This window comes from Ranitomeya imitator, chromosome 6 (assembly GCF_032444005.1).
Source record: "Ranitomeya imitator isolate aRanImi1 chromosome 6, aRanImi1.pri, whole genome shotgun sequence".
Lineage (NCBI taxonomy): Eukaryota > Metazoa > Chordata > Amphibia > Anura > Dendrobatidae > Ranitomeya > Ranitomeya imitator.
The window spans coordinates 547649150-547664591 of NC_091287.1; the positions used below are offsets into that span (position 1 = coordinate 547649150).

Consider the following 15442-nt stretch of genomic DNA (forward strand, 5'->3'; position numbering starts at 1 on the left):
ACACAGTCCAATACCTTGCCCTCATTGTGCCGCTAGCTTATGGCATGCGGAGGCTGGTTGGCGTCCAGTCTGCACACGGTCCTATACCATTCCCTCATTGTGCCGCTAGCTTATGGCATGCGGAGGCTGGTTGGCGTCCAGTCTGCACACGGTCCTATACCCTGCCCTCATTGTGCCGCTAGCTTATGGCAGGCGGTGTCTGTTTGGCGTCCAATCTGCACACAGTCCTATACCCTTCCCTCATTGTGCCGCTAGCTTATGGCAGGCGGTGGCTGGTTGGCGTTCAGTCTGCACACGGTCCTATACCCTTCCCTCATTGTGCCGCTAGCATATGGCAGGCGGTGGCTGGTTGGCGTCCAGTCTGCACACGGTCCTATACCCTTCCCTCATTGTGCCGCTAGCATATGGCAGGCGGTGTCTGGTTGGCGTCCAGTCTGCACACGGTCCTATACCCTGTCCTCATTGTGCCGCTAGCTTATGGCAGGCGGTGGCTGGTTGGCGTCCAGTCTGCACACGGTCCTATACCCTGCCCTCATTGTGCCGCCAGCATATGGCAGGCGGTGTCTGGTTGGCGTCCAGTCTGCACACGGTCCTATACCCTGCCCTCATTGTGCCGCTAGCATATGGAAAGTGGTGGCTGGTTGGTGTCCAGTCTGCACACGTTCCTATACCCTGCCCTCGTGCCGCTAGCTTATGGCAGGCGGTGGCTGGTTGGCGTCCAGTCTGCACACGGTCCTATACCTTGCTCTTGTTGTGCCGTTAGCATATGGCAGGCGGTGGCTGGTTGGCGTCCAGTCTGCACATGGTCCTATACTCTGCCCTCATTGTGCCGCTAGCTTATGGCAGGCGGTGTCTGGTTGGCGTCCAGTCTGCATACAGTCCTATACCCTGCCCTCATTGTGCCGCTAGCTTATGGCAGGCGGTGTCTGGTTGGCGTCCAGTCTGCACACGGTCCAATACCTTGCCCTCATTGTGCCGCTAACTTATGGCAGGCGGTGTCTGGTTGGCGTCCAGTCTGCATACAGTCCTATACCTTGCCCTCATTGTGCCGCTAGCATATGGCAGGCGGTGTCTGGTTGTCGTCCAGTCTGCACACGGTCCTATACCCTGCCCTCATTGTGCCGCTAGCTTATGGCAGGCGGTGTCTGGTTGGCGTCCAGTCTGCATACAGTCCTATACCTTGCCCTCATTGTGCCGCTAGCATATGGCAGGCGGTGTCTGGTTGGCGTCCAGTCTGCATACAGTCCTATACCCTTCCCTCATTGTGCCGCTAGCATATGGCAGGCGGTGTCTGGTTGGCGTCCAGTCTGCACACGGTCCTATGCCCTGCCCTTGTTTTTCCGCTAGCTTATGGCAGGTGGTGTCTGGTTGGCGTCCATTCTGCACACGGTCCAATACCTTGCCCTCATTGTGCCGCTAGCATATGGCAGGCGGTGTCTGGTTGGCGTCTAGTCTGCATACAGTCCTATACCCTTCCCTCATTGTGCCGCTAGCATATGGCAGGCGGTGTCTGGTTGGCGTCCAGTCTGCATACAGTCCTATACCCTTCCCTCATTGTGCCGCTAGCATATGGCAGGCGGTGTCTGGTTGGCGTCCAGTCTGCACACGGTCCTATACCCTGCCCTCATTGTGCCGCTAGCTTATGGCAGGCGGTGTCTGGTTGGCGTCCAGTCTGCACACGGTCCTATACCCTGCCCTCATTGTGCCGCTAGCTTATGGCAGGCGGTGTCTGGTTGGCGTCCAGTCTGAATCAGCTGTGGAGGATATCCACTAATAAAACATAACTTTTAATATTAAATGCTAAAAACTGCACATCCAACAGGACACAAACGAAAAAAACATACAAAGTGCTCAGGTGAACCAGTGCTCAATAAAAAAGAATGGTTGGATCTCACCCAAGCTGCCGGACACTGTATACTTCCGTACGACACAGTAGAGATCCAATTAGATGAGGAGGGGCAGGGCTGAAGTAGTATGTCTACCCTGTAACCCCTCTGTAACTCCTGTCCTGACAAGGACAGGCCCCAAATGGACCTTGCTCTAAGGGACCAGCCCACCCAATATGTGTAAAGGCAGAGTCCCAAAACCTCTTGAAACGTAGAATCTTCCTCCCTACGCATTTCAACTCCGGTCATGGAGAATCATCAGGGGAGTCATATGGAAAAAAGTGCCAACGGGCACAGAGATGTAAGTCCGTGTAAATTGTGGGGCCTGCAGTGGCTAGGTAACCCACGCTGGAGATGACCGTCTGTGTCCACAGTCTCTGGTAGAGTACAACCCACCTCTGTGAAGCCTCTCTATATACCCAAAGCCCCTCCCCCTAGTACCTGATATACTGGGATATGGGAAAACCCGGAACGGATCAAACTGCCTAATAAACCATGTGCACTGTATGCATGCACATGTGCATGATATACATGGGGGTGACCCCAAGGTCTTGCGTTTTATGGGGATTGATAAGGTGCATCCTCCGTCCAGGGGGGGTGACCTGGATAAAATGCTTCTTCAGAGAGAAGCGAGATGGATCTTTCTTCTGGATACATGCCAACCCCATGGTTTGAACGAACAACTTAATTATAGCTGTTTCCTTTAGGCTTTATTTACCTTATTAGTGGTGTTCTCCTTGCCTAGTCTTTCTCTCCATTACTCTCTGTCCGTTCCCTCCCTCTCTCCCCTTCCCCTTTCCCATCTTATTATTTTATGTAATTTGTTATTTGTCTGTTTGACGGGTCTTCTCCAGTTACCATGCCAAAGAAAGCAAGATATATTATGATCCATCGGGATCTGTTTGGAAACTAGCCACTGCTACTTTCTATATAGCCATCTAGGTTATAATGGGTGTCACTATGACTTCAATTACTGACACCTCTATGTCTAGTATGAGCTTCTGTTTTTTGCTTCTGTGCATCCATTTTTATCCACGTTTCACGCTAATTGTTTTATGGAATTTTGTTTAATTGATCTTCGCCCATTTATGTTAGCCTCTAACCCTCTCCCCCTTGTTTGGGTTTATAATCCATTTCTGTCAGTTTGCTTGTGATTATGCATGGATGTGGGTACCGCATAGAATCTTATTTGTTGATATCATGAGTTGATTCGGTTATTGTGACGCTTCCCCCCCTCCCTTCTGTGCAACTTACAAGGGCCGGTGCTTCACTGTGGTCGTGGACGGAGACGGCTTGCGTTTCACCCTTGAAACGCATTCACCATGGCAACATGTGGGCGCCGTACAGGATGTGACGCGTACAAGATGGCGCCGCAACTTCTGGTACCTGCACTTACCACGCCGAGTGAGTCGGCTTGCGTTCCACTGCTGGAGCGCACCCAGCGTTACATGTTGTGGGCGCCGTACAGGATGTGACGCGTACAAGATGGCGCCGCAACTTCCGGTTCCTGCACTTACCACGCCGAGTGAGTCGGCTTGCGTTCCACTGCTGGAGCGCACCCAGCGTTACATGTTGTGGGCGCCGTACAGGATGTGACGCGTACAAGATGGCGCCGCAACTTCTGGTACCTGCACTTACCACGCCGAGTGAGTCGGCTTGCGTTCCACTGCTGGAGCACACCCAGCGTTACATGTTGTGGGCGCCGTACAGGATGTGACGCGTACAAGATGGCGCCGCAACTTCTGGTCCCTGCACTTACCACGCCGAGTGAGTCGGCTTGCGTTCCACTGCTGGAGCGCACCCAGCGTTACATGTTGTGGGCGCCGTACAGGATGTGACGCGTACAAGATGGCGCCGCAACTTCCGGTTCCTGCACTTACCACGTCGAGTGAGTCGGCTTGCGTTCCACTGTTGGAGCGCACCCAGCGTTACATGCTGTTGGGCGCTTGATAGGATGTGATGCGCACAGGATGGCGCCACAACTTCCGGTGCATGCGCTCACTATGTGATATTATGTATAATCCAGTAACCATGTGGACATGGTGAGTGCTTGTGCCATATGGCCGCTTATGATAGTGGAGGTTTACTGACATCAATTATGCCCCCGACTATGTACGCCTGGCTAAACACATCAGCGCACATGAGATGGCGCCGTAACTCCGGTGCCCCCTTTTTTTTTTTTTTTCTCGTATATCATTATTTATTAACTGGTAACCATGCAGCCGCATATGGCTTTTTTTTTTTTTTTTTTTTTTTTTTTTGTATATCATTATTTATACACTGGTAACCATGCAGCCGCATATGGCTTTTTTTTTTTTTTCGTATATCATTATTTATAAACTGGTAACCATGCAGCCGCATATGGCTTTTTTTTTTTTTTTTTTTTTTCGTATATCATTATTTATAAACTGGTAACCATGCAGCCGCATATGACTAATGCTGGTTTTGTGCGGCTATGATAATTTCTCATTCATGAGTATGGGGGCTCACGGGCATTATTTATGCCCCCTTGGAATGCCCCAACTGGATCTATAGCTTTTTGGGGCATACAGTGCACATGGTTTATTAGGCAGTTTGATCCGTTCCGGGTTTTCCCATATCCCAGTATATCAGGTACTAGGGGGAGGGGCTTTGGGTATATAGAGAGGCTTCACAGAGGTGGGTTGTACTCTACCAGAGACTGTGGACACAGACGGTCATCTCCAGCGTGCGTTACCTAGCCACTGCAGGCCCCACAATTTAGACGGACTTACATCTCTGTGCCCGTTGGCACTTTTTTCCATATGACTCCCCTGATGATTCTCCATGACCGGAGTTGAAACGCGTAGGGAGGAAGATTCTACGTTTCAAGAGGTTTTGGGACTCTGCCTTTACACATATTGGGTGGGCTGGTCCCTTAGAGCAAGGTCCATTTGGGGCCTGTCCTTGTCAGGACAGGAGTTACAGAGGGGTTACAGGGTAGACATACTACTTCAGCCCTGCCCCTCCTCATCTAATTGGATCTCTACTGTGTCGTACGGAAGTATACAGTGTCCGGCAGCTTGGGTGAGATCCAACCATTCTTTTTTATTGAGCACTGGTTCACCTGAGCACTTTGTATGTTTTTTTGTTTGTGTCCTGTTGGATGTGCAGTTTTTAGCATTTAATATTAAAAGTTATGTTTTATTAGTGGATATCCTCCACAGCTGATTCTGTCTTGAGCCAGGGGGTATATATATGGTGTGTTTTTTGCACACTATTGCTTTTTCTGCTATTGATTGTGCTTGCTATGGCTGGGTTTCTGGCAGCAGGCCCTGACACAGACCTATGGCTGACTGAGGCCAAAGACATTTTTTCAGAGAAAGCTTTTTCTCAAAAGAAATATACACCTACTTATGCTTCTGTCTTTAAGGACCTGAACAGAGTATATAGGGAACAAATAGTTTCTTGGTGGGAACTACAAAGCCTTGAGAACTATATAAAAAATGGTATAGTCCCAAGAGGACTACGTATTTCCCTTACCCCAGCAGCACGGTGCAGAAACCCCCAGTTGATGAGTCTTTGGGAGAAAGAAGCTACCTGCAGTTCCCTGAGATTTATGCAGATTTTAGTCAATGAAGAAAAAATCAATTTGGAGAGACTGAATATTAAACTTAAAGAACAGATAGAGATTACCAAAAAATTTGAGTCTGAGAAAGACTTCATTGTGAAGGAGACTGAGTTACAAAACTCCATTGAGAAATTTCAATATAATCTCAAAGAAAGAAAGCATAAACAATATCTCAGGGACCTGCAGGACTTCAAAGACAACAAAATATATCAAGTTGTGGTGGATAGATCTGAAAGAGGAGATAGAGAGACAGATCTGTCTTCTACTGAGACAGACCTGTCGGATACAGAGAGTAGAAGGCCCACTCCTAAAAACCGACAGAGGGGGAGGGGTAGCAACTACCGTAGAGGAGATAGATTTCAGACCAATATACCTAGGACTGGTTTTTTAGATCGACCATACCAGCTCCGCAGTCACAGGTTTTGAATCTATCAGACAGACAGCTTACGGAGGTTGAAATGTCGGTCCTTTCAAAAGGATTATCGTTTATACCCAGTTCTGACTTTGTTCCGTTTGATATGATTAAGGATTTGAATCTGTTCATAAGGAAACTCAAGTGGCATAAATTTTTTAAACAAAAGGACAAAAAAACCTGTCATGAACTGGGCATCTCTCTTGATATGCTACCTGATATACAACTTCTGGCAGGTCTGGATACCACACCAGCCACAATTGGAGGAACTGGTCCCTTCACCCAACTCAAAAATCCTAGTAAAAAGTTGGCCCCAGTAGGTGGAGATCTCCCCGCAATTGATGTCTTCTTGAATTTGAGTACCCAAGACATCAAGAATTTAGCGCACTGCCAGTCTCGTCACAATCTCAGTAGAGTACAGATGGAGGCTCTCCGGGGTTTAGAAAATGACAAATCCCTTATTTTCAAGCCATCTGACAAAGGTGGCAATATTGTGGTTATGGGGATCGACGGGTATAGGAATATGTGTTTGTCGTTACTTAATGACCGGTCCACTTATGCCCATGTAACAACGAATCCAACTACTAAATGTGTGTCAGAACTTAGGGCCATTTTACTTAAAGCCAAGGCTGAGAAACTGATTGATGAGGATGAGTTCTCCTTCCTGTTGCCCCTCCACCCGGTTATGCCCACATTCTATGCCCTCCCAAAGGTCCACAAGGGCCTGGATCCGCTAAAGGGTAGACCCATTGACTCTGGGATAGGAGGTGTTGGACAAAATGTGGGTATTTACATCGATAATGTCCTAAGACCATTTGTTACCGCACTTCCATCCTATGTTAGGGACACCATAGATCTGCTTCGCAGACTAGAGGGTATTTCCCTAGAACCTGGCACCCTCCTGGCCAGCATTGACGTTGAGTCTCTGTACTCCTCAATCCCACATCAGTGTGGAGTTCAGGGGGTGCAATACTTTTTGAACACAAGGGGGTGTCAGTTCAGGGCCCACAATGAACTTATCATATCTCTTCTTGAATTTGTACTGCATAACAATTTTTTTTGCTTTGATGGCAGGATCCTCCACCAGCTCAGGGGCACTGCCATGGGCAGCCCATGTGCGCCCACCTACGCAAACTTGTTCCTGGGCTGGTGGGAGGACAGTATTGCCTTCTCAGAGACTTATGAGAATTATCTGGCCCTTGTGGACCTTTGGGTCAGATATATAGATGATATTTTCATATTGTGGAGGGGCACCAGGGAGGGTTTTGCTGAGTTTGTGGCATCCCTTAACGATAATGAGATTGGCCTCAGCTTTACTTTTGAAATACAGGAAGAGAGACTACCATTTCTGGATGTCCTCATCTCTAAATCTAGGGATGGGGAGTGTCTTGAAACTACTGTGTACAGGAAGCCGACCGCAACCAATTCCCTTTTAAGGTGGGACAGCCATCATCCCTTCTCTCTAAAAAAGGGTATCCCTAAAGGCCAATACCTTAGGTTGCGTCGCAACTGTTCCAATCAAAGGGATTTTAAAATAAAGGCGGATGATCTTCGGCAGAGGTTCCGGACCAGGGGCTACCCGGATTGGATTCTTAGGGAAGCATTTCGCCATGCGAATGCATGTGAGAGGGGGACCTTGCTTATACCCCGAAATAGAGAAGAAGAGACCCCTAAGGAGACTAGGGTGATTTGCACCTTTGACAATGGGGCAGGACCCGTGAGGGACATCTTGAAAAAACATTGGGGAATTTTGGGGATGGACGAAGACGTGAAAGATATCATTGGCAAGGAACCAAGGATCACCTATCGGAGAGGTAGGAGTTTAGGTGATAGACTCATGCATAGCCATTTCACTACGCCTAGAAAGGAGACATGGCTTCCTCAAAGACCAGCAGGATGTTTTAAATGTGGAGCCTGTGTGGCGTGTGATTTTGTCCTTACTGGGAAGGTATTCCATAATGAGCATACACAGCAGTCCTATACCATCAGGGACTTTATCAATTGTAGAACAACAGGGATTGTATACAGGGTGAGTTGTATCTGTGGAATCACCTACATTGGAAAAACGATCAGAGAATTCAGACGACGAGTGGGGGAACACTTGGGGGATATACGAAACAGAAGGGATACCCCGATAGCAAAACATGTGCATGATATACATGGGGGTGACCCCAAGGTCTTGCGTTTTATGGGGATTGATAAGGTGCATCCTCCGTCCAGGGGGGGTGACCTGGATAAAATGCTTCTTCAGAGAGAAGCGAGATGGATCTTTCTTCTGGATACATGCCAACCCCATGGTTTGAACGAACAACTTAATTATAGCTGTTTCCTTTAGGCTTTATTTACCTTATTAGTGGTGTTCTCCTTGCCTAGTCTTTCTCTCCATTACTCTCTGTCCGTTCCCTCCCTCTCTCCCCTTCCCCTTTCCCATCTTATTATTTTATGTAATTTGTTATTTGTCTGTTTGACGGGTCTTCTCCAGTTACCATGCCAAAGAAAGCAAGATATATTATGATCCATCGGGATCTGTTTGGAAACTAGCCACTGCTACTTTCTATATAGCCATCTAGGTTATAATGGGTGTCACTATGACTTCAATTACTGACACCTCTATGTCTAGTATGAGCTTCTGTTTTTTGCTTCTGTGCATCCATTTTTATCCACGTTTCACGCTAATTGTTTTATGGAATTTTGTTTAATTGATCTTCGCCCATTTATGTTAGCCTCTAACCCCCTCCCCCTTGTTTGGGTTTATAATCCATTTCTGCCAGTTTGCTTGTGATTATGCATGGATGTGGGTACCGCATAGAATCTTATTTGTTGATATCATGAGTTGATTTGGTTATTGTGACGCTTCCCCCCCTCCCTTCTGTGCAACTTACAAGGGCCGGTGCTTCACTGTGGTCGTGGACGGAGACGGCTTGCGTTTCACCCTTGAAACGCATTCACCATGGCAACATGTGGGCGCCGTACAGGATGTGACGCGTACAAGATGGCGCCGCAACTTCCGGTTTCTGCACTTACCACGCCGAGTGAGTCGGCTTGCGTTCCACTGTTGGAGCGCACCCAGCGTTACATGTTGTGGGCGCCGTACAGGATGTGACGCGTACAAGATGGCGCCGCAACTTCTGGTACCTGCACTTACCACGCCGAGTGAGTCGGCTTGCGTTCCACTGTTGGAGCACACCCAGCGTTACATGCTGTTGGGCGCTTGATAGGATGTGATGCGCACAGGATGGCGCCACAACTTCCGGTGCATGCGCTCACTATGTGATATTATGTATAATCCAGTAACCATGTGGACATGGTGAGTGCTTGTGCCATATGGCCGCTTATGATAGTGGAGGTTTACTGACATCAATTATGCCCCCGACTATGTACGCCTGGCTAAACACATCAGCGCACATGAGATGGCGCCGTAACTCCGGTGCCCCCTTTTTTTTTTTTTTTTTCGTATATCATTATTTATTAACTGGTAACCATGCAGCCGCATATGGCTTTTTTTTTTTTTTTGTATATCATTATTTATACACTGGTAACCATGCAGCCGCATATGGCTTTTTTTTTTTTTTTTTTTTTTTTTTTTCCGTATATCATTATTTATAAACTGGTAACCATGCAGCCGCATATGGCTTTATTTTTTTTTTTTTTTTTCGTATATCATTATTTATAAACTGGTAACCATGCAGCCGCATATGACTAGTGCTGGTTTTGTGCGGCTATGATAATTTCTCATTCATGAGTATGGGGGCTCACGGGCATTATCTATGCCCCCTTGGAATGCCCCAACTAGATCTATAGCTTTTTGGGGCATACAGTGCACATGGTTTATTAGGCAGTTTGATCCGTTCCGGGTTTTCCCATATCCCAGTATATCAGGTACTAGGGGGAGGGGCTTTGGGTATATAGAGAGGCTTCACAGAGGTGGGTTGTACTCTACCAGAGACTGTGGACACAGACGGTCATCTCCAGCGTGGGTTACCTAGCCACTGTAGGCCCCACAATTTAGACGGACTTACATCTCTGTGCCCGTTGGCACTTTTTTCCATATGACTCCCCTGATGATTCTCCATGACCGGAGTTGAAACGCGTAGGGAGGAAGATTCTACGTTTCAAGAGGTTTTGGGACTCTGCCTTTACACATATTGGGTGGGCTGGTCCCTTAGAGCAAGGTCCATTTGGGGCCTGTCCTTGTCAGGACAGGAGTTACAGAGGGGTTACAGGGTAGACATACTACTTCAGCCCTGCCCCTCCTCATCTAATTGGATCTCTACTGTGTCGTACGGAAGTATACAGTGTCCGGCAGCTTGGGTGAGATCCAACCATTCTTTTTTATTGAGCACTGGTTCACCTGAGCACTTTGTATGTTTTTTTCGTTTGTGTCCTGTTGGATGTGCAGTTTTTAGCATTTAATATTAAAAGTTATGTTTTATTAGTGGATATCCTCCACAGCTGATTCTGTCTTGAGCCAGGGGGTATATATATGGTGTGTTTTTTGCACACTATTGCTTTTTTTGGCGTCCAGTCTGCACACGGTCCTATACCCTTCCCTCATTGTGCAGCTAGTATATGGCAGGCGGTGTCTGGTTGGCGTCCATTCTGCACACGGTCCTATACCCTTCCCTCGTTGTGCAGCTAGCATATGGCAGGCGGTGTCTGGTTGGCGTCCAGTCTGCATACAGTCCTATACCCTGTCCTCATTGTGCCGCTAGCTTATGGCAGGCGGTGTCTGGTTGGCGTCCAGTCTGCATACAGTCCTATACCCTTCCCTCATTGTGCCACTAGCATATGGCAGGCGGTGTCTGGTTGGCGTCCAGTCTGCATACAGTCCTATACCCTTCCCTCATTGTGCCGCTAGCATATGGCAGGCGGTGTCTGGTTGGCGTCCAGTCTGCATACAGTCCTATACCCTTCCCTCATTGTGCCGCTAGTATATGGCAGGCGGTGTCTGGTTGGCGTCCAGTCTGCATACAGTCCTATACCCTGTCCTCATTGTGCCGCTAGCTTATGGCAGGCGGTGTCTGGTTGGCGTCCAGTCTGCATACAGTCCTATACCCTTCCCTCATTGTGCCACTAGCATATGGCAGGCGGTGTCTGGTTGGCGTCCAGTCTGCATACAGTCCTATACCCTTCCCTCATTGTGCCGCTAGTATATGGCAGGAGGTGGCTGGTTGGCGTCCAGTCTGCATACAGTCCTATACCCTTCCCTCATTGTGCCGCTAGCATATGGCAGGCGGTGTCTGGTTGGCGTCCAGTCTGCATACAGTCCTATACCCTTCCCTCATTGTGCCGCTAGTATATGGCAGGCGGTGTCTGGTTGGCGTCCAGTCTGCATACAGTCCTATACCCTTCCCTCATTGTGCCGCTAGTATATGGCAGGCGGTGTCTGGTTGGCGTCCAGTCTGCATACAGTCCTATACCCTTCCCTCATTGTGCCGCTAGTATATGGCAGGCGGTGTCTGGTTGGCGTCCAGTCTGCATACAGTCCTATACCCTGTCCTCATTGTGCCGCTAGCTTATGGCAGGCGGTGTCTGGTTGGCGTCCAGTCTGCATACAGTCCTATACCCTTCCCTCATTGTGCCGCTAGCTTCTTTCAGGCGGTGCCTGGTTGGCGTCCAGTCTGCATACAGTCCTATACCCTTCCCTCATTGTGCCGCTAGTATATGGCAGGAGGTGGCTGGTTGGCGTCCAGTCTGCATACAGTCCTATACCCTTCCCTCATTGTGCCGCTAGCATATGGCAAGCGGTGTCTGGTTGGCGTCCAGTCTGCATACAGTCCTATACCCTTCCCTCATTGTGCCGCTAGCATATGGCAGGCGGTGTCTGGTTGGCGTCCAGTCTGCATACAGTCCTATACCCTGTCCTCATTGTGCCGCTAGCTTATGGCAGGCGGTGTCTGGTTGGCGTCCAGTCTGCATACAGTCCTATACCCTTCCCTCATTGTGACGCTAGCTTCTTTCAGGCGGTGCCTGGTTGGCGTCCAGTCTGCACACGGTCCTATACCCTGTCCTCATTGTGCCGCTAGCATATGGCAGGCGGTGTCTGGTTGGCGTCCAGTCTGCATACAGTCCTATACCCTTCCCTCATTGTGCCGCTAGCTTATGGCAGGCGGTGTCTGGTTGGCGTCCAGTCTGCATACAGTCCTATACCCTTCCATCATTGTGCCGCTAGCTTCTTTCAGGCGGTGCCTGGTTGGCGTCCAGTCTGCATACAGTCCTATACCCTTCCCTCATTGTGCCGCTAGCATATGGCAGGCGGTGTCTGGTTGGCGTCCAGTCTGCACACGGTCCTATACCCTTCCCTCATTGTGCCGCTAGCTTCTTTCAGGCGGTGCCTGGTTGGCGTCCAGTCTGCACACGGTCCTATACCTTGCCCTCATTGTGCCGCTAGTATATGGCAGGCGGTGTCTGGTTGGCGTCCAGTCTGCACACGGTCCTATACCCTTCCCTCATTGTGCCGCTAGCTTCTTTCAGGCGGTGCCTGGTTGGCGTCCAGTCTGCATACAGTCCTATACCTTGCCCTCGTTGTGCCGCTAGCATATGGCAGGCGGTGTATGGTTGGCGTCCAGTCTGCACACGGTCCTATACCCTTCCCTCGTTGTGCTGCTAGCATATGGCAGGCGGTGTCTGGTTGGCGTCCAGTCTGCACACGGTCCTATACCCTGCCCTCATTGTGCCGCTAGCTTCTTTCAGGCGGTGCCTGGTTGGCGTCCAGTCTGCATACAGTCCTATACCTTGCCCTCGTTGTGCCGCTAGCATATGGCAGGCGGTGTCTGGTTGGCGTCCAGTCTGCACACGGTCCTATACCCTTCCCTCGTTGTGCTGCTAGCATATGGCAGGCGGTGTCTGGTTGGCGTCCAGTCTGCATACAGTCCTATACCCTTCCCTCATTGTGCCGCTAGCATATGGCAGGCGGTGTCTGGTTGGCGTCCAGTCTGCACACGGTCCTATACCCTTCCCTCATTGTGCCGCTAGCATATGGCAGGCGGTGTCTGGTTGGCGTCCAGTCTGCACACGGTCCTATACCCTTCCCTCATTGTGCCGCTAGCTTCTTTCAGGCGGTGCCTGGTTGGCGTCCAGTCTGCATACAGTCCTATACCTTGCCCTCGTTGTGCCGCTAGCATATGGCAGGCGGTGGCGGGTTGGATTAGCCTAATTTTACATTTTTGGGGAGGAGCAGCTCATTGTAGGTCCTTTAGGGATACATGATTCTGACCGTGACGTCCCCTAACTAAGTAGAATACCTTGGTAATTCATCAGATACTTATGGCTCAGCAGATGACGAGGGTTGTAGTTCACAGCAGCAGACCAATCATATACTGTAAAGAAAGCCAATACAAGCCCATGACCTTTTCTATTTACATACCTGTGGCCCTATAGGTCCAATGGGGCCCACATCTCCAGACAGTCCCTGTGGTCCCTGTAAAAAAAATATATATAAAGAAGATGTGATGTCACGAATGATAGGAGTTGTACTATATAGTATTATTACAGGAAGCCTACGAGGGAAATTTTTTATTTTTTTTTATGTTTAAAATGCAGGTATTTGGGGTATATAAAAAATCAATTTTACAAAAAAATGTTTTCTTTTACAGTCTCTGTATTGCGCTGTCCATTGCTAGATGCAGAACGAGTTAACGAAGTATCGGTAAGTGAGCTCTGATAACAGATTTCATAACTCAATAATGTCTGATCTCCTTTTAGCTGATTTTTGACCACGGACCTCATCAAAGCTGAGCTGAACTTCAATGTGGTCATACATCAGCTGAGAAAATAACAGGATAGTAACAAAACTCCCGGACTTTGTAACTTTACACAATAAAGGTGATAAGGAAACCCCTTAAAATTTGGGAAAATGTATGACCCTATTATATAGACGGGTGGCTCACCGCTTCTCCTCGATTTCCTTCTTCTCCTTTTTCCCCCTTTTCTCCAGGAATTCCCTAGAAGCAAGGACAATGTTCCATTATTACAACTTCTTAAAGGGGTGGTCTAACTAAAACAAAACTTTTCAACAAAACTTTCTGCCAGTTATAAAAAAAATAAAAAAAAAGAGTATTTCTCACCCTCACCGGGTCCAGTTGCCCTCATTTCTTGTTGTTTGTCTGCAGCGCTGGGGTCCCGTTGACAGTGCTGCGGTTAATCACTGAGGTCATCGGCTCTGCCCATGTAAAAGACACCAAGCAGCTGAGCTCCGGCGCTGCCAACAACAGAGGAGACTCTGCGCTGGACCCGGGGAGGGTGAGTGATACCCGGCTTCTTTTATTAGAACTAGTAGAAAGTTTTCTGACACTAGAGAAACTTTCTAAGTGAAGAATTGAAAGACAGACACCGATTTTCTATTTTTTTTTCATCTTTTCACCCTCTTACATTTTTTCCCTATGATTTGTACAGCGCCTTTATGGTAAATGATAAGGATAGTGCATCTGTCGCCATCATGTGGTGGGAAGTAAGAATTACAGGCACGATAAAAGTATTATCCCTTGTAGAGCAGTCGGACCCCCAGAGATCCTGAGGACGGTGACCCGAACCATAATAAGGGGGCTTAGCCGCAGTGGAGGGGCGCGGGCTCAATGTTGGCTCCTGTCGTTTAGGCTGCTTTCACACATCAGGTTTTTGTTTTCAGGCTAAATCCGGCAAATTTGCAAAAAAACGGATCTGACGTAAATCATGAAAAACTGATGCACCGGATCCGTTTTTTTAGCTGGAAGAGAGAGAGAGAGAGAGATTCTTTCCCATGCCAGAATCAAAAACAAAGCTTCTGGGCATGCTCAATGTGTAAAAACGGATTCGGTAGCCGGAAACGTTCATTCACACATCCGTTCCATGCGTTCATTGCCGGAAACGTTTTTTGTGTCTGGCAAAAAAGCCTGAAGGGACGGATCCGGCACAAAACGGATGAAACGCACAATCCGGCGCTAATACAACTCTATGGGAAAAAAACTGATCCGGCGTAAGAAAAAAACGGATCCGTTTTTTTTTCAAAAACTGCTGGATTGTGCCTGAAACAAAAAACCTGATGTGTGAAAGCAGTCTTAAAAGGAGAATCCCAGAAATAGCAAAGTGCAGCATCTAAGAATGGGGCCGATCATCTGCAGCCTCCCCCCATTATATACGGGACTGCAGGGTCTCCATCCTGGGGGATCAGACTGATTATCTTAGAATCAAAAAGTCCCAAAGGTCGGACCCCCAACAGTTGGGAAGAAAATGGAATAACTTACAAAGATCTGGCCATCACTGTTATGGGGGCACCCGAAAAATATTGTTATAGGAAGTATCGTTCCTAACTTGTATTGGGTACACTGGCGATAGATAGATAATAGATAGATAATAGATAGATACATAGATAGATAGATAGATTATAGATAGATAGATAGATAGATAATAGATAGATAGATAGATAGATAGATAGATAGATAGATAGATAGATAGATAGATAGATAATAGATAGATGGATAATAGATAGATGGATAGATAGATAGATAGATAGATAGATTATAGATAGATAGATAGATAGATAGATAGATAGATTATAGATAGATAGATAGATAGATA

At 48.1% G+C, this 15442-nt stretch overlaps 1 protein-coding gene across 1 annotated transcript in view; it reads right to left on the reverse strand.

Annotated features, from left to right (window-relative positions):
• The window catches only part of COL22A1 (collagen type XXII alpha 1 chain), a 573554-nt gene that overhangs the window by 158420 nt on the left and 399692 nt on the right, over window positions 1–15442 (reverse strand). Inside the window, exons 34-35 of the mRNA XM_069732369.1 lie at window positions 13777–13830; window positions 13254–13307 (exon numbers count right to left, since the gene is read on the reverse strand). Coding sequence (XP_069588470.1) covers window positions 13254–13307; window positions 13777–13830 — 108 coding nt within the window. The remainder of the gene's footprint in view (window positions 1–13253; window positions 13308–13776; window positions 13831–15442) is intronic.